Source organism: Corvus cornix, chromosome 22 (assembly GCF_000738735.6).
Source record: "Corvus cornix cornix isolate S_Up_H32 chromosome 22, ASM73873v5, whole genome shotgun sequence".
NCBI lineage: Eukaryota > Metazoa > Chordata > Aves > Passeriformes > Corvidae > Corvus > Corvus cornix.
The window spans coordinates 2,771,789-2,793,490 of NC_046351.1; the positions used below are offsets into that span (position 1 = coordinate 2,771,789).

At 42.9% G+C, this 21,702-nt stretch overlaps 2 protein-coding genes across 3 annotated transcripts in view; both read left to right on the plus strand.

Moving 5' to 3' along the window:
• The window catches only part of PPP2R2A (protein phosphatase 2 regulatory subunit Balpha), a 36,198-nt gene extending 32,223 nt beyond the window's left edge, over positions 1–3,975 (plus strand). For both annotated transcript variants that reach the window (XM_039564280.1, XM_010408274.3), the window contains exons 7-10: positions 567–731; positions 1,260–1,429; positions 1,939–2,030; positions 2,894–3,975. In XM_039564280.1, the coding sequence (XP_039420214.1) occupies positions 567–731; positions 1,260–1,429; positions 1,939–2,030; positions 2,894–3,173 (707 nt within the window). In that variant the 3' untranslated portion in view covers positions 3,174–3,975. The remainder of the gene's footprint in view (positions 1–566; positions 732–1,259; positions 1,430–1,938; positions 2,031–2,893) is intronic.
• A 5,188-nt stretch (positions 3,976–9,163) lies between these two features.
• On the plus strand, positions 9,164–21,316 carry BNIP3L (BCL2 interacting protein 3 like). Its single transcript, XM_039564282.1, has 6 exons — positions 9,164–9,354; positions 13,868–14,054; positions 14,539–14,611; positions 15,869–15,972; positions 16,765–16,914; positions 18,075–21,316. Exons 1-6 carry the CDS (start codon positions 9,267–9,269, stop codon positions 18,121–18,123), a joined length of 651 nt encoding a protein of 216 aa, XP_039420216.1. The 5' UTR covers positions 9,164–9,266; the 3' UTR covers positions 18,124–21,316.
• The last annotated feature ends 386 nt before the right edge of the window (positions 21,317–21,702 follow it).

A 21,702-nucleotide genomic window follows, 5' to 3' on the forward strand; every position in this document is an offset into this window, starting at 1 on the left:
CTTTCATGGGAAGTGTTTAGTATATATACAGAGAATTAATCTCTGTCAATCCTGATTATTCCTCCCTAGTAATTGTAAGAGCTTTTACTTCTGGAGAAGGAATGGTTTGGGTTGGAAGGGACATAAAAGCTCATCCAGGTGGGCAGGACATCTTCCACTATCCCAGGTTGCTCCAACCTGGCCTTGGACACTTTCAGGGATGGAGCAGCCACAGCTATGTCAAGTTTTTAATATAAAATAACATTTTATAATGTAGCAGTATAATTAGAATTTAAGCAAAATAAAGGTCTATGTGAAAAACTTGGGAGATAATTTGTAGGATAGAATTAATTACTGCTGGAGTGGGCAAAACTGAAGCAGGTTTTTGCAGCTGTAAGAATTATCTTGAAATCAATATGGAATGGGATGTTACCACCTTGCCTTGTAGACAAATTGTGTGGCTTGATTTTAACTCTTACCTGCGTTGTGCCTGGTCCCACAAGCCAGAAGCAGCATTTCTGAAAGCATCTAGAACTGAAAAATACCTTGGGTTTCACTGGAGGCAATTCCTTAACGAGCTGCTGCAGATATTGTAGATATCAAGCCTGCCAACATGGAGGAGCTGACAGAGGTGATCACAGCTGCAGAGTTCCACCCCAACAGCTGCAGCACATTTGTCTACAGCAGCAGTAAAGGCACCATTCGCTTGTGTGACATGAGGGCATCAGCCCTCTGTGACAGACATTCAAAGTGTGAGTGCTGCAGTTTAGTGCCTCCCTGTGCCAGAGGACATTTGCTGTTAGATTATATCAAACACTGAATTGTGTGTGTGGATTTGTATAGGATTCCTGTAGTGCACTGAACAGAGCTAAAGCCTAAAATCTAAATAAATCTTAAAATTATATTTATGGTTTCTTGGAGTAAAAATAGTGAAGAAAATGAGTAGCAGCTTCTGTTTAGACACCAGAAATGGCTTTTTGCAAATTTCAGGTGGTTAAAGGCCATTAGGTCTGTACTTGATGCTGGAAATCTTGCATGTGTGAATCAAGACTTCACATATTAGCAAATAAGACATTTATTAAGAGGCTGACCTTGGGTTGCTACAACAATAAGAGTATGGCAACTATATTACAAGTGTTTCTCCTTGAAAGTTATTTTATATAACACAGAGTAGCCCAAGGTGGAAAGTTTATTGAAAAAATGTTAAAGTAATTCAGTTGTATCTTGTATCAAAGAGACACAAACTTACCTCTTGAAATGCCTGTCTTATTTTCCTGCAGTGTTTGAAGAACCAGAAGATCCTAGCAACAGATCATTTTTCTCTGAAATCATCTCTTCCATATCTGATGTCAAATTTAGCCATAGTGGTCGGTATATGATGACTAGAGATTATCTGTCAGTGAAGATCTGGGATTTAAATATGGAAAATAGACCTGTGGAAACATACCAGGTATTGGGTGAAAATGAATCATGTGGGCTGGAAGTTACAAAATCTGGACAGAGGCCGAGTCTTACTGATGGTCTTGACGTGGCAGTTACAGTTTTGTGTGTAGATTCAGGCAGAGTATCCCTGAGGTTTGGGGATTCCATACTCCTGCTGAAGGATTTTGGTATTTGCAGGGTGGTGGCAGAATCCAAATCTGTGTTTGGGGCTGAAAAAGCCTCCCTCTTACCCAGTGGGAATGTGGGAGGTGGAGAGGTGATCTCCAGCCGTGAGAGTCATGGCAAGTCTTCAGCTGTCTTTATGTTCTCTGTTATTTCCCAAAGAAAATGGAAGGTGAAACACATCCTTTTCATAAAATGTTTTTAGCTGCCACTGAAAATTGCTGTTTTCTTTATAAGAAAGAGCTCTTTTGAGCAGTCTCAGGTACTTCCTTGCTTTTGGAACAGTCTGGGAAGGCTGTTACACAGGTGTGTGAGTCCAGTGCTCACTCAGTTTCTCTGATCCCTCTTTTCCAGGTGCATGAATACCTCAGAAGTAAACTCTGCTCGCTGTATGAGAACGATTGCATTTTTGACAAGTTCGAATGCTGTTGGAATGGATCTGACAGGCAAGTGGAATTCTCCCTATGCACTTCAGATCTTTCCAAATTATTCTTAAAATGGGCAGCGGACCTCATATATCTGGTTTGGGACAACACTGTAGTGCTTCAGTAGACTTTACCATGTACATTGTTAGCTCTGTAGGAATCTGCACCAGACCTGTTGGGGAACCCGTGGGAAAACCTTCCAGGAATGTTCCTTTTTACAGTGATTTGCCATGGTAGTGACCTGCCAATAACACCACTTAGGACAGCTCTTGCTTCTGTGCTAATCATGTCATTAACTGCTTATTTGCTGCATCTAAAGCAGCTCATTGGTTCCCTGTCAGTACTGTCAGACATGGTGCTTTTTTATTTTTTTTTTTAATTTGGCACCTGTCTGCTCAAATATTTTTTGAGGCAATGGAAGGACAGAGAAACTTGTAAACGTATTTTTCTTGCTGCTGATGCAGATTCTGAACAGCTGATGCAGAACCAGGAGCTATAAGGGATTTTCACAAACTAGATGTGCTGCTCAGTACCTAAGTTCACACAATTTGTGTGTCACTAAAATCACATGGCTAAAAATCCAATGTGTTTGGGGTTTGTTGGATCTCTTCTGTGTGTGTGTGTGTGTGTGAAAAGCAAATTAAATAATGACATTCAAGGTTCTTGGATAACAAAATACCTCAAAGGACCCAGGGAAGGAAAAAGGGTATTTTTGGAGGGTTTTAAAACTATAAAACACTGCAGTCCCTGCTTCCCTTTAGCTGCAGCAGGTGTGGGTGAGGCCACCTCCTTTCCATTTGTGTGATCTGAGTCGGGACCCTCCGGCTTGTGAAAAGGAGAAGGAATTCCCAACTGACCTCTTTCTTCCTTCCCCCTCTGTGCAGCATTGTCATGACAGGATCTTACAACAACTTCTTCAGGATGTTTGACAGAAACACGAAGCGAGACATCACCTTGGAGGCATCCCGGGAGAACAACAAACCCCGCACGGTGCTGAAGCCACGCAAGGTGTGTGCCAGTGGCAAGAGGAAGAAGGACGAGATCAGTGTTGACAGCTTAGACTTCAACAAGAAGATCCTGCACACAGCCTGGCACCCCAAGGAGAACATCATCGCCGTAGCTACCACAAACAACTTGTATATATTTCAAGACAAGATGAATTAGGGTTGGCATTCCTAACTGAAGAGTCACTTCCTGCATAGTTGAAATAGTTGAATCTAGCATTTGTACCTGTAACGAAAGCGAGTGAGAGGTCCATTATGGCACCCCTTTCCAGTGTTTAAAAATGTGCCATATGACAACACACTTTTATAGCTCCATGGAGAAGGCTCTGTGGCTCTGTTGTCTCCATGCCTGCTAGCCATTTAGGTGAGGATAGGGCACTTTTTAATTTAAATGACTACTTGCACCATCTTGCCTAATGGACTAGACTGGACTGTCTCAACATCGGTTTACTCCACTTTTTATGCCTTCCATTGTGATGACGTCAGACACAGGGAAAGCCTTCAATCATGCTATGGGATTTAATTGTGTAACCTCATTACTGTATCATTCGTGGCCCCCTTTTTTATTAAATACAGCTCATTCTTGCTGTGGCTTGTAGCATTCCTCCTCCTTCTGGCCTCCTGGACTCCCCCTTCCCCCTTCGTCCCCCTCCACCTTGCCTTGGTGGTGGTGTATGGAAAAAAAAAAAAAGAAAATAAAGCACATAAAATGGGTCCGTTTGGGGTCAGTGGTAAAGGGGGTCTGTGTTGCAACAAATGTTTTAATAAACAGTTGACTGTAATCACTCCTTGCCATGTCTGGCACCAAAAAAAAAGAGAAAATAAGGAAAAAAACAAACTACTGAATAAAAGTGACAAAGAATGGAGAATCTGTTTTCTTTTTTTTTAATCTACCTCTTTATACAAATACTCTGTGTTTTACCTTAGATGCATGAAAATAAAATGATGTTTTTTGTAATGATTTTAACCAGTATTAATTATTTTTCATGGGAATGAAGAGAGGGAGGGATTTCACAGGTACCTGCATTCACTCCTGAGTAACCTGAGCACCAGCCAGTGTGTGACCACTTCCATCTCGGCACCACAACTGCTGTCAGGTTTTGATCTGAGCAGTCACTTCCCATTCCCATGTCTTTGAATGCTCCTCTTTTTAACCTGTTGCTTTAATCAGAACAGGAATAGAATCTTCAGGTTTTAAATTCCATTTTATGGGACTGATGTCTTAATGTTTAGTTTTGTTCTGGTTTCTTCAATGCCTTGTTTTAGGATAAAATACCTTTAATGCCTTGTTTAGAGCACCAAGTCCCCTGTGGCTTTGTGAGAAGTTGTCTGAGCTCTTGTGTGGTGTTCTGTAGTAGCAGCACCATGGTTCCATAGCTAATGACTGCACTGCATTCTGCTGCTCTATCTTCTGTATTTATTGCTAACAACTGGAAATGTGGTTTTAACCATGCAAGTGTTTTCTTCTGGCTTTTGGCTTTGCGAAGTTCCTGCACTTACAGAAACGTTCACAGGTGCAAGGAGCCAAACACGTAGAGTACAGAAGCTGCATGAAATAAGTGTTCATAGTGATGTGAGAGATTTCAACTCTTCAGCACATAAGGCTTATCCAAAGATGAACTAGATATTGATGCTTTATAAGGCTCATGAGTTTTTACTTCCAGATACTTCTGCTAAATGTGCTTTTAGGTTTTGCTCTTCCTTCACGGAAATGTTCAGTGAAGTTTGAAGTCATAGTGAACTTACCTTGACTGGGAGAATTTTCACTTTTGAGTTACCTAGATGTAATTATTTCTGTGGCTTAGAGGTAGTTATTAAAATGACGTTATGATTCGATCAACTGAGATACTGTTTCTGCTGTAAAATTTTGGCTGGGTTAGAGGTTGTTAACAAGACTACTATTGCAATCACTCTTTAATTTCTTTTAAGTCCTTGTGCAGTGGTTTGAAAATGTAAAAATTCTAGTATTTATTAATCTGGTTCTCTTCAATACAGTATTTGTCTTGTACCATGCATGCCTGACCATGAGCCTTTGTAAGGATTTTACCTTTTTTTTTTCACCTGTTAGCCTTGTAAAACAAATGAACTGCCCTAGGGACAGCAGCTGTTTTCCAGTGGGTGAATAAACGAGTGGGCCCTACTCCTACTTAGTAGCATGTGACTAATTTTACTCCAGCAACCAGACTTGCCCACAATTCAGGAAACAACTCGTTGAGTAACATTAATCACGTGTACAGCTGTTTCCAGGGCCAAGGTTTATTCTTTATCTTATCGTGAGGGCACAGAGGTGATGAGATGCTTTTGCTGTGGAGCTGGTAAAATCATGTTTTGTGAAGGTGTAGGTTTAACGATCCTGGATTAGGAAGATGAGGGCCATGGCATTGAGGCTGCTGTTCCTGTGCCACCCTGAGCCCCAGGGATGCACTAAAGGTGCTTAGCACAGCCCCACCCGGAGCTGAGCACGTGAAGGCGGCACAGAGTGACGGGTGCAGTCACCTAGAGCAATACTCCAGTACAGCTTCCTCTGGGACCACAGCTGGGCCTGCTGGGATGGGTTAAAGCTTGCCTTGGGAAAGGGTTTGGGTTTGTTGGTAATGGTGATCCTTGAGCTGTCATCTGAGGTTTAACTTGTCCTCACCAAACCCAGCTCCCGCCTGTGCTGTCACGCTATCCATTACAGAATTCTCTAAGCACACTGTCCACTGATACATGCTGTAAATCGTATATTTTATTAATAAAAGTATGCAGAGAATACACTTTGTCAGGATGCTTTTTATGCTCTTTCCTGCCCCTCCCCTTTTCTGCATTTGCAGGTATTTTTGAATGAGTGGTCTCTTCCCTGTGCCTGGGGCACGGGGTCCCCGATCCTGTCCCAGGCAGGACAGTGCTGCTCACTGCCTTCAGCTGCTCAGTCACGCAGCCTCCTCAGTGCCCAGTAAAACCAGTGCAAATCCGCAATTTCCAGTCCCTGAATGCCAGACTAAACACAGGAAAGGTGTTCTCTTCCCTGCACTCTTGTCCTGAAGCCACTGATGGTACTGAAATGCCACCAACCACCACTTAGGTGGTTTGTATCTGCAATGTGACAACTGCAGTGTCACTCCTGTCACCAGTTACTGTTCAGGGTGAGGTGTTTGTCCAGCTGACACAATGCCAAGGTCCACAAGAGCCCTGTGCCTCAAGTCCTTTGTCCCTTCCCTGCTAGGATGTGGCTGCTGCCCAGAAAGCACGCTGGATGTGCAGCAGCACCTGCTCCCTTACTGCTCTGTTCAGGCAGGACAGGAGCATTTATTGCTTAACTACAGATCCTTTTATCATCAGCCTGATTGGGAAAAGTTCAGGTAGTGCTAACAAGCAGAAACCTGTGGTTTTTCCCCTCCTGGAGAGGGGCTGTGGATGATGGAATACCAGTATTTTAATAGAGATTTTTATTGTCATCTTGTTAGGCACAGCAGAGCTGGGAAGCAATTTCCTGTGTGCTGCTCTTCTGTTCTTCCCCTCGGGCTGTAGAGGTGTAAAACATCCTGGCTCACGTCAAACACTCCTTTTATTGAATAAAAGGTGTCTCCTTTTGCCCTTTCCCATGGAATTGGCTGTTGTAAAGGGAAGGACTGGTGTCTTGGATCGAGGTGTGCTGGGAGTGAGGCTGCTGTGTAATGACTGTGGGTGTCTGGAGCTGTTTGTTTGCCCTCAGCAAACATCTTATTTAACCTGGCCTGGAATGGTTTGGGCTTCTAAAGATGAGCGGTGGAATAAAACCAGTGTTTGTTTCACAGCTCAGAGAATAAAACCTGTGAATTCAATTTCTCTACACAGTGAATTTTACCCTCCAATTTTAACAGCCTCAACCTTTGCAAACAGGAAAACAGCCCTGGCTGGTTTTAATAATGCTTTTCTGAGCCGGGGCTCTCCACTAGGAGGCAAAACATTACTGGAAAGAGGTGGAGGCTTCGGAACAGCGAGGGGTCACGGCGAGGTGTGGTCACTGTCCCTCGAAGTCACCTCCGGAATCAACAGTGATCAGTTGTTGCTAAATATGAAACACTATGAAAGCGTTTCCAGGGTGGATTATTGCAGCACAAAGAGTTCAGCCGAGGTGTGCAGGGCAAAGAGCCCTCGTGCTGGGGGGATGCTGGGTGTGTCCAGCTCAGGAAAGGGCTCTTTTTCAGCTTTGGGGAACAGAAACACTAAACAAAGAAAACAAAAGTAATCATGGCATGTTTTAGACTTTAGAACCGCAGAATGTTTTGGGTTAGAAGGGACCATAAATCCCATCCAGTGCCACCCCCTGCCATGGGCAGGGACACCTCCCACTGTCCCGGGGTGCTCCAAGCCACATCCAGCCTGGTCTTGGACACTTCCAGGAATCCAGGGGCACCCACAGCTTTCCTTCTTTACTTGTTTCAAACATTTAGAACACCTTGGAATCATGAGATAAACCAGTGGGATTGTCTTGGCACAGGTCTTGTTACTTGTTTGATTTCAATTGACTTAAAGGTTTTTGGTTTGTTTTTTTTGTTTTTTTTTTTCCTAGAAGAAAAACCTTTGTATTGCACTCCAGTACAAAAAACAATTCCCAGAAATTTATGACCATTTTTTCTCTTCTATTAACATGTGGTTTTGTGTCCCTCCAACCCTGCCATTGTCACAGCATTTTCCATCCCAGGATTCAAATTACAAACATTAACTACATCATTCAAATGCTTCAAGGAACCTGAAGTAGTGGTTCAAGCACAGGGCTGAAAGTCAGGCCTTGTGAATGCTATTTCTGGCTCTGCATTGACTCACTCTATAATCTTGATCAATTTATTTCTGACTCAGAAATTTTAATAGTCCCACTTGACTGATAAATATTCATGCCACAAGTGTTGTGGCAAATGCTTCCTGAATGAGGGTGGTGACAAATGCTCATGGCAGCCTGTGATTCGAGGGTTGCAAAGTGGGATTGGGTTACCCGAGCAGGTTTTCTATTCAAAATCCTAAGTAGCTCATTGTTCTGACGCCAATCTCGAATGTTTCTGTGGCCCCTCCACATGTAAACAGATGTTTTATCAAATTAATTAAAATACCGCTTTCTTTTTACTACTAATGTAGCTAATTCTCTCCCAGTACTATCCCAGAGACATCCAGATTTTCCACAGGATGATATATTTGGAGCAGTCATGCAGGGTCTGCAGTCAAATTGGGAAGTGTTGGTGTTACAAAACGTGGGTTTCAAACATCCAACACTAGTGTAGATTAATCGAAGACAAAAAATATTTAAAACAGACATTCTAGTATGGGATGATTGCGACACTTGTGCATACAAGCTTTTTCTCCAGCTTAAAACAGTTCTGACACAGAAATAAAGTGATTTCTTCGCATTTGTAATGGGGAGAGAACAAAGAACACTACTGGAGTTGTGTCTGCGTGGCTTCACTCTGATGGTGTTGCTGTTACTGAACTCCTACAGTGAGTACAGTAATGAAAAAGCTACAATTTATACTCTCCTGGCTGTTGATGGGAGGACTTTATGGTGTAAAAGACTCCTTTACAGCTTTTGTGAAGCAAAATGCTTATGAATAGATATATGTTTGAGAGAGATGGGACTGAAGTTACAAAATTCCACCAAGAAGAGTCTAGGCCTCCAAATAAACCGTAAAGTTGAAGTGATGTCAAAACAGAATGAAGTTAACAAGATGAAAAGGGGGATCAGGGGGGACCTGACAGGAGGGGGCAGCCGGGGGGGTCGGGCTCTGCTCGCAGGGAACAGGGACAGGAGGAGAGGGAACGGCCTCAGGCTGGGCCAGGGGAGGCTCAGGGTGGACAGCAGCGGGAATTTCCTCATGGAAAGGGTGGCCAGGCCTTGTCAGGGGCTGCCCAGGGAGGTTTGGAGTGCCCATCCCTGGAGGTGACCACGGAAGGCCTGGACGTGGCACTCAGAGCTCTGGGCTGGGCACAAGGTGGGGATCGGTCACCGGTCGGACTCGGTGGTCTCGCAGGGCTTTCCCAGCCGGGCTGACCCCCTCATTCCCCGTCCCCACGTCCCCGTCCCCCCCGCGCCACCACGGCTCCCTCAGCGTCCCCCCTGCGCACGCGCGGGACGTGCGCGGGCGGGGGTCGCGCCATGGAGGCGGAGGGCGGGAGCGGCGCGCGCCGCGCCTGCGCAGCGCGGGGGGACGGGGCGGGGCGGCCGGGCCCGGACCGGAGACCGGGTTTGTTGTTGTTGCCCCAGCGGCTCCTCAGTCGCCTCAGCCGCGGTGCCGCCGCCGCCATGTCCAGCCCTCAGGAGCCGCCGCAGCACCACAACAACAACAACAACCCGCCGGCGGACGGCACGCACGGCGAGCCCGGCCTCAACAGTGAGTGTGGCCGCTGGGGCGCGGGCGGGAAATGGCGCGGGGGGCCCTGAGGGGCCGTGAGGGCCGCGACCCCCCCGGGCCGCCATTGGCGGAGGACGCGCCGCGCGAGCCGCCGGGGGCCAATGGGCGGCGGCCGAGCGGGTATAAATGGCCCGGCGGCCGCCGCAGGGGGCACGGGGGCAGCGCGGGGCCTGGGCGCGGCTGTCCCGCACCGGGGGGATCCCGCAGCCCCCGGGCAGATCCCGCAGCCCCCGGGCAGATCCCGCAGCCCCCGGGCAGATCCCGCAGCCCCCGGGCAGATCCCGCAGCCCCCGAGCAGATCCCGCAGCCCCCGAGCAGCGGGAGCCACTGGGAGCGCGGCCGGCAGAGCCGAGGGGCCGCGCGGCACTGCCCCGGTAGATAAAACGGGCTCCGAGTGCGGCGGGAGTGCTGCGCCCGGCGGGACCCGAGCCGCCGTCCCTCGCAGTGGGCTGGGGGCGATCGAGTCCGCCGAGGAACGGGCCAAGCTCGTTGCGTGGTTACACGGAGTTTACCCGAACAGCGACGATGGGGATACAGCGGGGTAGGGGGAGGAGCGTGGCTGTGGGAATGAGTTTATTCAGTGGCTGAGTCAATAGCACTGACGTGAGCTATTTCCCTCTATATCCGGCATCTCTGTCAGCTGCTTTGCTGCATCCTTTTGTTCCTGGGATAACACTAGTAAGGCACATCATGTAGGCTCTGGTACTTACTTGGCAAATGCTTTCCCTTCGTTATAAATAGTTCCTTCAGCGTATCTTTTCATCTCTAAATTTTAAGGATAGAAGAGGTGAATAAATTGCATTAATGACTAACTGTAACCTCTGTGGTTTACGATGAAGTTTAGATGACCACGAAATAAACTCGCTGGTTGGTTTTCCATAACTCAATGGGAAATATATGAAAGGAAGAATAAACTGTGCCCATTTCATAACGCTGCTATTGTGTTGTGGTAACACTACACTGTGTGATAACCGTGGTGCCTTAAACAATGTTACCTGAGTCAATAATTTTGGCGAATTATTCAGGCTTGTTGCACTTAAATAACAATTAGGCTGTCAGAGTTGCGACATGCCCTGTGCCTGACTCGATGCTTACTTTAGAAATGGCCATATTTGATGCCTGTATATTTTATTTTTAGTTTCTGGTGGTGTGGTAACTGTGGGACTCATTAATCTGCTGGGAGATAGGAGCGACAAGAGCTGAGAGCTCTGTAAACCGGGGCTGGATCTGCCCACGGAGATCTTGCTGCTGGGTCAGCACGTAGAGGCTCCCCCAGCTCAGTGCTGGAGGAGCTGAGCACAAGGTAGGAGAGGAAATGTTTGACACTCTCTGCTCTGGGAACAAAACAAATGCACCCAATCAGCTCCACTCAGGCTTAGTGCTGCTTTCAGATGTTCAGTCCCTGCACAATGCTTTGGTGGGAGAGGTGCATTTTCTGCCATTCTCTCAGCTTTTCAGTGAACTTTTCAGGCTAATGAGCTCAGACACATATTCATGGTGTTGTGTGTGTCATTTGTGCATGTTTAGGGCCTTTTATTCAAAGATCCTTTAGCACTTGGAGGGCAGAAGAGCTGGGAATGAAACTGGTAACCTGTGCTCTGTTGGGTTCATAGAGATAAAAAACCCAACTTGCTTGCTTTGGGAATTCTACATTCTTCCTGTGTTTTAATTATTATAAAGCTCTGTTACATATTGACAAAAAGAAATCCCACCTTAGGCAAGAAGCTATCTAGCTCTGTCATGGAAAATCTGCTTAATAATTACCATTGTGGGAATCTGGTTGGCTTTATTTTCCTTTCCCTTTCCCTCTTCTTTTTTTTTTTTTGTTAATGTTGTACTTCGTTGTAAAAGTGATATTTATTAGTTTATTCAGGTTGATCATGCCTCAGACTACTTGTGAGCTACTACTTTGGAGTATTTTTATATCTATGAAATGTATACAGGTGTTTGATTTATATACTGCCTTTGATATCTCCACTTCATGCACCCAGCTGAACTCAGAGGGAATAAACAAAATGAGACCTGTATTCCCCAACATGTTTAGCTCCTGTTGTTTAAACAGTCCACCAAGTTATGGAAAAACATGGAATTAAAGTCAGTGTATATAAATCCATAGTGAAATAATTAGCCATAGAGCAAAGCCAAAATTCAAACAATTTTGGAGAAAAATACAGTTTATGTGGACAGTTGTTTGGTTTGTTTTTTTCTCCAAAGAGTGTGTGTTACATGATTTGTGAAGGGAGGAGATGCTGCCACATTTCTTAATTCTATTATTCTTAATTCTACTACCACTCTTCATTCTGCCACATTTTCTGTTTTACTGCCAAGTAGAAATAAGGCAAAAATTAGAAGTTCTCAGGCAGGTGATTCATGTAACTTCCTTAGTTCTCAAAAAAGCTTGGGGCAAACCCCACTCTCTGTTATTTGGGCGCTTTATTCTTCAATACATTCCTGTCCATCCCTTTAAAGAAACAGAGATTTATGTCCCTCTAATCAGTCTTTGAACGCAGTCATGTTCTCTGTCCAAAACCGGTTGTGAGTGCCAGTGGGAGTAGGGAGCGTGTTGGAGCTTGATGGCAGATTGAGCTTCCTTGGGTGCATTTTGAGTCATTCTCGGTGAGGTCAAGTGGGAACGTGCTGCTCCTCATGTCAACTCCTGCTCAGCTCCCAGGGACTCTTTACTCACACTCGAATTTGGGGTTTCTTCCTACTACAGCCACGGTGTGTTTAAGATAAACACAGAGTTTGTCAGCCCAAGGTAAATTTTATTTGTGGCAGTGGATTTAGAGCTGTGTGTCAGAGTAAGGAGATCTGATCACCATCCTCTGGGTGTTCTGGTGTCAGAAGAACACATCCCCCCTCACCTTTGCCCTCTGCTGATTTTTTAAATCATAAATGGCTTTGCAGATCCTGATTTTCCAATGGCCAAAAGCGGTTGTTGGCGAATATAAAGTTTTTTTACCTAACTAACTTTTGACCACCTGCTAACTGCATTTGCCACCTGCTTTTCTGCAGGTGTGGCCTCTTGCTGCTACAAGGCAGAACAACCTTCCTGACAAAGCTCATAGAGTCTGGCTGTTTTGTTTAGGAATTCAGACACCAGCAGTCATCACCAATCTGGAATAACACAGCCTCTGTCTGATGCTGACTGAGCAAAGCTGCCTCTTCCCTGTTAACACTTGGTTATCTGAAAAGCCTAGTGTGCAGTGCTGAGCTGGTGCCTGTGCATACCCAAAATTCCTTGTTTGTGAATCCAGCCTGGGGAAACCAGGCTGGGAACCACCAGGGCATTATGCTTCCGTGGACATCGCTGGCATCGTGAATAATCGACACTAAAGGTGAATTCTTCACCAAATCAAGTTGGAAACAGGCTCTTTATTAAACATCCCTTCCTGTGTCACTGATGGAGCGACACAGAGACAAAACCATGCTACAAAAAATAAGTGCAGGCACTCCCAGGTGCATTTCAGAAATCAAAAATCAGTGTTAAAGTGTGGAACTTGTACAAATAATGCTCAAAAAGTAGTTTCAGATGTTGTATTTGTAGCTTCAGGCTTGCTTTTCTTGGATATTTTTACCTCGCTGGGGAAGATGTCCAGACTTTAGTCAACCAAATCCAAAAAAACCCCTGAAAGCTCCTGCCTTCAGGTGGAATACATTAAATTACACAGGAGTAGTGGTGACATGTATTTCTAAAACCTGTTTGTTTCCCATTGAATCATATCACTAAAGAATGTATCAGTACTGTCACATTTAGTTAATATGCACATGAAATATAAGTGAAATACGTTTAAAAATAAAAATCCTCACCTTAACTACAGAGTGTGTGAACTTTTTTCAGTAGCTGCTCTTGTCATCCATGGTACACTCTTGCTCTCTGTTGAATCTTAGTGTACACATGAATGTCCCATAGGTAAAACTACCAAAAAATGGGGGAAAAACCAGTAAATCTGGGCTTTATGGGAGATGTTTGTGCCAGGGCAAAGCAAGCTGAATGGGGCCTGAGAATGGCAGCCTTCCTGATGTATAGAAAAATCAGGGATTGATCCAAGGCCTTTGGAAGTAGAGGAAGGGGGAATATAAAGCTGCACAGGGGGGAGTTTTTTAGTAGGGGGCACAGGGATGAAAGTTCTATTTGAGAAAGGAATGTAGAACAGGGTGACATGTAATGGAGTGATCCATAGTTAATTGAAGCTCCAAACTGCAGAGAGAGACGTGGCTGATTAGAGTATTAATAGCTGGGGAGAAAAGGGACATTTTATTGACCAAATCCAGAGTTAGGGAGCAACAACGCAGCTTTTAGGGGTGGTTGTGTTGATGAAAGAAGAAGAACCGTGTCACTGTTGTCTCTGTGCCGTGTTTATGAGCTCTCTCAGGGCAGTGTGTGTTATCTGAAGCCAGCATGCTGGTGTTTCCCTCTGGGTGCAGTTGATAAATTGAAGGTGTGTTCAGTGCTGGGGTGTCCATGGGGTGACGTGTGGCTGCCCCACAGGTTCCTGGGTGGAGCTGCAGATGAACGGCAACGGCAACAGCAACGACAACGGCAATGGCAAGAATGGGGGCCTGGAGCACGTCCCATCCTCCTCCTCCATCCACAATGGAGACATGGAAAAAATCCTCCTGGATGCCCAGCACGAGTCAGGACAGAGCAGTTCAAGAGGTAGTTCCCACTGTGACAGGTAAAGGAGTGTTGGCTGCTCTGCCTGCAGTTTATTGCCCTTTTTGTCCTGTGGATGGGTAAAGTTTTTTCTCTTGTGCTCCAGTGTTTGGAATAGTCGCTGGCTTGTGGTAACTGTCTGATGTTTCCACTTGTAATGATACAAAAACACATGTAATTCACAATACTGGCAGGGTTCCCTACAAGAACAAAGGGATTTGCATCTTTTCTGTAGCAGCTGAACTTTTGGGCAGTGCTTTCTTTGCTTTAGGGAGCAACTGTCAACCCTGTCGAGAAGGGTAGGATTATAAATGAAAAAAAGTTGAAAAGATGGGGGGGTTGGGAAGGCTTTCTAATGCTGGTATTTGGGATCTGAAGGGTGGTGCAGTCTGTAACTCAGCTGAATAATGTCCAGAAATGCATGAGGAAATGATTCAGCTGAGATTTATCTACACTGATGATTCTTTACTTGACAAAATGACATAACAAAATCAATTTTTCTTCAGCCCGTCACCTCAAGATGATGGTCAGATAACTTTTGATGTGGAAATGCACACAAGTAAAGACAGTAGTTCTCAGGTACTTTCTTCCTTAACTTTTAAAATATACACTTGTAAGTTGTGGATATTTGATCTAGGCTTGAGGGGTAGAACAAGCTCTTTGCGATGTCAAAATACTCAAATTCTGTATTAATTGAAATTTAACATAGAGATTAATAGTTTTGGAGTGAGGGAAAAAGGAGTCTCCATCTGTATCTGAGAAATGCCTCTTTCCTAGCAGTCGTGTTACTGTGTAACCCTGCTGGCACCGGGTGTCAAAGCTGGGTTTGAAGTGTTGATATCTCTGCACAAGATTTCAGGGTGTTCAGTGATTGCTGTGCAGACACTCATTCACACGACAGTGAGTAATCTCCATAGCACAAACTGAGAGGAGACTAATGCTGAACTCTTAGTTTGATGATTTCATAGAATTTGCTGTCTTCAGCAGTATAAATGAAACATTCCTGCAAGAATGAAACCTTGCATTTAATTTTGTCAAAGACCTGGGACTGTTGCAATTCTGCCCTGAGAGCCAGAAGGGTCTGAATGAAGGTGTTGGTGAGCTCTGCATCTCACTTGTGACTGTGCTGTTTGATTTGCTGTGGTTCCCACTTAATGTTGTAAGTGGTTTATCTTATTTTAATAAGAGTCACTCAGGAGATTGTTTTAATACTAAGTAGGAGTTAAAGGCAGTGGTGTTCTCTACTCTTCCTAATTTATTTCATTTCCTATATGGTAACATTTGCATCTATTGATGTAAAGTTAAATTTTTATATACAGTTAGAGTGAGTGCTTGCCTTTGCCTCCTGCATCTGGGATTCACCCAGTAGAAGCTACTAGTTGCAAGTAATACAAATTTAAAATGACTAATAACACCTTTAAAAAGTCAAAATACTGGTTTTGAAACCTTTTTATTTGACTTCCCATGCTTTTAGTCACGTTCTGTGGGCTTTAAATGGAATGCCATCAACCTAATGTTTTTTTCCATTTGTAAATATTTTTTTGCACAATTCTGGTTTATTACATTTAGGATTAAAATATTCCTTTGTTTTTGTTAGTTAAAAAAAACAAACAGCTTGCAATGATGTGGAAATAGTAATAGAATTAGTGGTTTCCTGACTTCTGCTGGCAAAAATCAAATCTCTTTGAAATAATCAGCAGTCCAAGAACACTTGCTTGTTTATCAGGTGCCACCATTTGGGGCTTATCATGTCACCACTGTGGTTGTCACTCTCAATTTAACACCCTGAGGAGGAGCTAATTGAGTGTTACAAGGCTTGTCCCCTGTGTGTTTCAGTCCGAAGAAGAAGCAGTAGAAGGAGAGAAAGAATTGGAAGTTTTGAAGAAAAGTGCAGACTGGGTGTCAGACTGGTCAAGTAGGCCTGAAAACATTCCTCCCAAGTGAGTTCAACTCTGGGTTTTTAATGAATGTTAATATATTTTAATGAATAGATGAAGGAAAGGATGGTCGCAATCTCACAGTCAAAATAAGTTCATCTTAGGAAGAGATTGATTTCTCTGTGGGGAGGATAAAAAAGGTCAAAACAATGAAGTATGAAAATCAAAATAGCAGCAGGATGACTTGGAGGTAATATAAAGTCACAGCAAGCTGATTGCAAGGTTTCTTGACAAAATTATTGTTAATGGGAGAGCTGGGTACTTGGAGCTGGGATCCATGGGATTTAGTCTTGGCTTATTGAGTGGAAGAGTGTTGAGCAAGTCTCCTAAATTCTCTGTCCCTTTTTTTCTTTCTATGTAAAATATGTAATGTTCATCCACAGAAGGGGAAACCTTGAGATCCTTGAATGCAAAGCATTTTTATTAAAATAGAGGATGCTGTCTAAATCTGGCAGACTTCTGTATCTGTGTTTGGAACAAAAAATGAGGCCTCTTGCTAACAAATCACATCCTGAAATTCCCTCTCTCGGACCTACCTCTCTCTGCAGCTCCTGCTCCCTTTGTGTCTATACTGTCTGTGTAAGTGGTCTCTCCACAATCCCTCCTCTTATTCTCTTTGATTCCTTACTCTGTGTAAGGAATCTCGGGCTTTGATCTCTAGCTCTTTGTACTTAAAAAAAAAAAAAATGTTCTACAGAGATCTGTGCATTTGTGTGCAAAGAAAAAAAGAAAAAAAGGGAAAGAAACAAAAAAGTCTTGTTGAATTTTTTCCCCCCCCTCCCCCTCTTCTTCCAGGGAATTCCATTTCAGACATCCTAAGCGTTCAGTGTCTCTAAGTATGAGAAAAAGTGGAGCAATGAAAAAAGGTGGCATTTTCTCTGCAGAATTTCTTAAGGTTTTCATTCCATCTCTGTTCATATCTCATGTTTTGGCTCTGGGACTAGGGTAAGTATTAACCTAATTCTCCCTTCAACTTTTGCTTTTCCACTTTGCTTGAATGTCAGCAACTGCTGAAAAGGGCTTTTTCTAGAATAACAATTTTTGCCCCTCACTCAAACTTGGTGCACTTTTACAAAAGCAGGAAAACTTTGCCACAATGAAAACTTTGCGGCCTTTAATGTGCTTTATTTCTGGAATAAATCAAGTTATATTGAAAATGCATGGATGAGTTTGCAAATAACCTTTGCAATTGTAACGTGCAGTTTGATTATGTGCCTTCTATTTAAATGCTTCAAGTTATAAAGGGGAAAATTAGAATAGGTAAAAAATGACGTTTACTGACCATTATGAAACCACACTGTACGAATAATGATGCCGAGGTTGTGTGTGTGGCACAAACTCTGTAATTCCCAGTTTAGAGCTCCATTGTGATGTTACTGAAAATCAAGGTTTGAGTACTTAGAGAAATGAAATACTGGATGTGTCCTGCAAGATCAGCTGTTTCTCTGCTCAGCAGTGTTTTCATTGCCTGCATAATCCCACATAATCTCTCACTTTGCCTAAATCCTTACATTCTGTTTATCCATCTTATGTTCTTCTGGGATGGGGCAAAGGCATGGACTCAAAACATGTTTTTATTTAACTTTGTGTTTGTTTCTGGGGATGTAGTTCAAGTGTCTCTTTAAATTCCTGTACACTGTCAAATAAATTAGGATAGAATATGTGAGGATGTAGTGTGAGATATTTGTACTACAGCAAAATTGTGCATTTCTGCAGCGATTTAAATCTTGCTTGTGGTCAGTGTTTGCATAGATCCTCAATGCTCAGAGTTTTAAAAGCTCACCCCCCTCTCTATAGGCAGCACTTGATTTGTTTTACCCCAGTTATCTGGGAGTGTTGCTGTGTCAGGTACTCAAAAAACAAAAGCTTTTGGATTCAGATGAGCCTGGGACTGGAGAAGAAAACCAGTCTGGGGGAGCACTGAGAGCACTGATCCTTCCAGGCTCATTCAAAACCTCCCTGTAAGTAATTTTATAGAAGGGAAGGGAACTCTGTGGATGGATCTCAGGCTTGAGAGAGGGATTAGAGCAGTTTGGTGTGTGGGAACTCTTGCAAAGCGGGGAGTATTCTTGTGCAATACAATATCCTTACACTTTTTATTTCAGCATCTACATTGGGAAACGCCTGACCACACCTTCAGCCAGCACTTATTGAACCATGGAGTGCAAAACCTGGACCCCACGTGACCTGTGAAGGTGTTACTGTCTCATTTAGTACATTTGACTTGAGACCATTTTAAGCATGACCCTGACTTCACCCTTTCCTTCCATATCCAGGTTTTTGCTAACTCTGGAATTCAGTATTGTGTTGGAACTCTGTTGAGGTGTTTGGCTATCCACATTCTTTCCCTCTCTCCCATTCCCCTGCCTCTTGGCCTGCAAGACACGTCAGAGTTGCTGGATGGAGTTTACAACTGTCTCTATGTTGCAAGGGCTTCTCTCAATGCAAAATGCCACCAGCAAGTTTAATTTTATCAGTGATGCTGTTGCCTCCTTAGTGCAACCTGACTTCAATTGCAGTTGTGCATGGTCTAAGTGTTGACTGCATGGTGGTGACAAAACAGTCTCTTTGGAAGGAAATCAGTGATTGGAGTGGAAAAGAGTTTTTCTTTTGTAAAAAAGAAGCTGGTTGTGGAATAAACTAAGAAATTACTGGCAATAAAGACCCAGTTTAAATCAGCTTTTGGGGGGAATTTACTCAGTCCCTTGTATTGGCTAACAAGCACCATTTGATTTGCAGGAGGCAAAGACTGCATAAATTTTAAAGTAGGATAACTTAATCCATCAGCATATTTTAATATTAGGTAATTGTTGTAATCTTGTCTTTTCTATGAAGTCAGCTCCTTATTCCTTGTAGGAAAACCTGTCTGATACCTAGGAAATACTAGAAAAATTGCATTGTTTGCATGTGAAGAAGCTTTTTCTTTTCCTTACCTGTTTTCTTAAGGGAAAATTTTCAGTGTGAAATTTTCCTTTTCAAAGTAGTTCTAAGTTAAGGAAAAACCCAACAGCTGTAGGTGTAGGTAGGCTCTGTGTAAAAGGAAATTATTCTGTTTGTTGTGGAACCATTTAAAGCCCCGAGGATCCGGCAGTTTCAGCAGGAAAAGCGTTTGACTCATCCTTAAGGGGGACAATCTTGCAGGTGCAGAAAGGTTCAGAAGTTGTAAAAGCTCTGAAATGTCTTCTGCAAATGAATTTTCAATATTCCTCTCTCTCATTGTTTACTGTACAATCTCCTTTTCGGGGATACTTGGAACCTGAAAGTCACTCGTGATGTCTCATGTTAGGGTAGATTCCTCACTGATGTTGAACTTTTATCTTAGGGAACATTAAACCTTGTCCTCCTTCAGTGACACTTCTTTTCAAAATGTGAAGCTTTAGTACCAAATTGTTACAAAGCATCAGGACAGTCGTGTCCTTAAATAGATTTTATTGGATTTCAGAACATGTAGCATGAACTCTGAAGGATAGAATACTCTTTTTTTATATATATATGAATATATTAAAAAAAATATGATATAGACTTTAATACTAAGTATTTAGGGAACCAATGCTAATTTTAAGACTAGCAAAAATCTCATTTAAATAAAAACTTTAGTAGGCTGACTTGTAGGAAATAAGCAAATCTAGTCAGCCATCTGGAGAGAACAGCTACCTATAATTGTTTGCTTGCATCAGACTTTATAAAGTTGATTATTTGATAGAGCAGTGATTGCTTGAACCAGTTGATGCATAGAAGCTAAATCCCAGCTGAGATTTGGGTTTAAAAAACTTCAGTTAGCTCCCAGGAAATGAAAAAGTTAAGTATGAACCCACTGCGAAACTGTATTTATTTTCATTCTCTACTTCTGAATGCTGTCAGAGAATGCTTTCAGGGTGAACAACAAATCCTCTGGAGTAATCTGCTTTTTATTCTTTTAGCTGTGAACACTTAGTGGCACTTGAGCTGCCCACAAGTGCGGGTTTGTTTTGGGTGTGGATATTGGGTTTCACCCAGAGGTGGGGGCGGGCAGAGGAACGTGGTGGAGGGGGTTTTAGAGAGCATCAAATACTTCATTTTCCAGCCCTAAAATCCGAGGGAGCGGGACAAAGGCTGGACCACTTTCACTTCTAACACAGCACCTTGTTTTGTATGAAATGGGAGCAATGGAAAAAGAGATTTTTACTAAGTAGGGAGTACTTTTTAACAAGAAAAACCCAGTAAATTACCCCTTTCTAAATTAAAAGGTAATTCTTCAGAGTATCTGATAAATAACAGTGCAAGCTTGTGGCTGGAGTATCAACACCCCTAATGATACTTGGAGTAAAACCTGTGAAACCCAGAGCTGAGGAATGCCCCGTGGTCACTCTAACACTGGCTGGGATACAATGCAGTATTTATTGAGACCCTACTCTAAGCTTTGGAGGAAAGTCTGCAACTTCCAGTTTTACAATGAACAGGAACACAGTGTTGCATCATTCCAAAAGGGGTTTCAACTATTGAGAGTTGGAGTTTTGTTAAGATAAATGTTGTTTAAAAAGCTTTATACCTGTTTACAGTTTTGGAAAAAAAAAAAAAGAAAAAAAAGTAGGCTTCATTTTTCTTACATTCAGTGAAAACTGGCCTAGACTATTTGTAAATAGGATCAAGAAAAAATGCATAAACTCGCACATTAAAGATGCAGCAGGCTGACCTAACTGCAGCAAATGCATATTTACTTACTGTTTTCAAAAGTGAAAGCTGACGATTGTTAAAAACTCAAATTTTTTAATTGACATTTGTTGAAATCTTGGAGTTAACTGAGCCAAAGTGATTATGCATTCTTCATAAATTAGTTAGCACTTTGTAACATTATATACAGTTTACATGTATAAGTTGTAGCTTATAAACATTTTGTGCCATTAAAGCTCTCACAAAACTGGTTGTCTGAAATGACTTCATGCTGCGCCTTTCTTTTGTCTTTCTTCTTTTTTACAGGACTGCTTTTTAAGATGTTTTATGCAACTATTTTGTTCTGGGTGACATGAACATTGAAGCTGCTGTTTATAGACTGGAGTAATTTTTTTGAACGATTGCTTGGGTTTGTTTTTGTTTTGGTTTTTTTTTAGTGACCTGGGATCATCCGCTTCATTTCCTGAAGTACTTAATAAAAATATTTCCCCTAGTTGGCCTTGTGTACCCTCTCCAGCACCTTGTCCAGGAAAAGTCTGAAAGCAAAATAATGTGGTGGTGTATGAAATGTAAAGTAGAATTGCTGAGATTTTGTATAATTGGTCAACTCTATTGTATTCCTTGTATTTCTCTTCATTTTCCTAATTCTGTTTAATTTGCAGATTAAAGAGTAAGGGGCATAAACCCTAATTGTTAATCTGCCTCCATGTTCTTGGTTCAAGAGCACAGATTATTTCTATTTATCATGAGGAGACTTGTTCATTCTAGGTGGGAATGGCACCATTCTGATTACTGGTACCACCCGTTTTAGTTATTGTTTTCTATATTTTTAATCTGTAAATCCAGAACTTTGTGTAAATGGGATATTTTTTTTTTACCAGAGGAATAAGAGAAAATTATAAATCCTACTTTCAAAAAGTTTCTCCCTCTGAGACTCACAGTGAAACTTGGGCCTGAACTTTTGAATTGCTTCAAAACTTTTTTAGTTGTAATGCAAGAATAAATGCAAGATCATCTTGCATAAGGCAGCACTTTCTTTGCACTGGGATTATTCTGGTGTAAATCACATTTTGATGGAGTTGA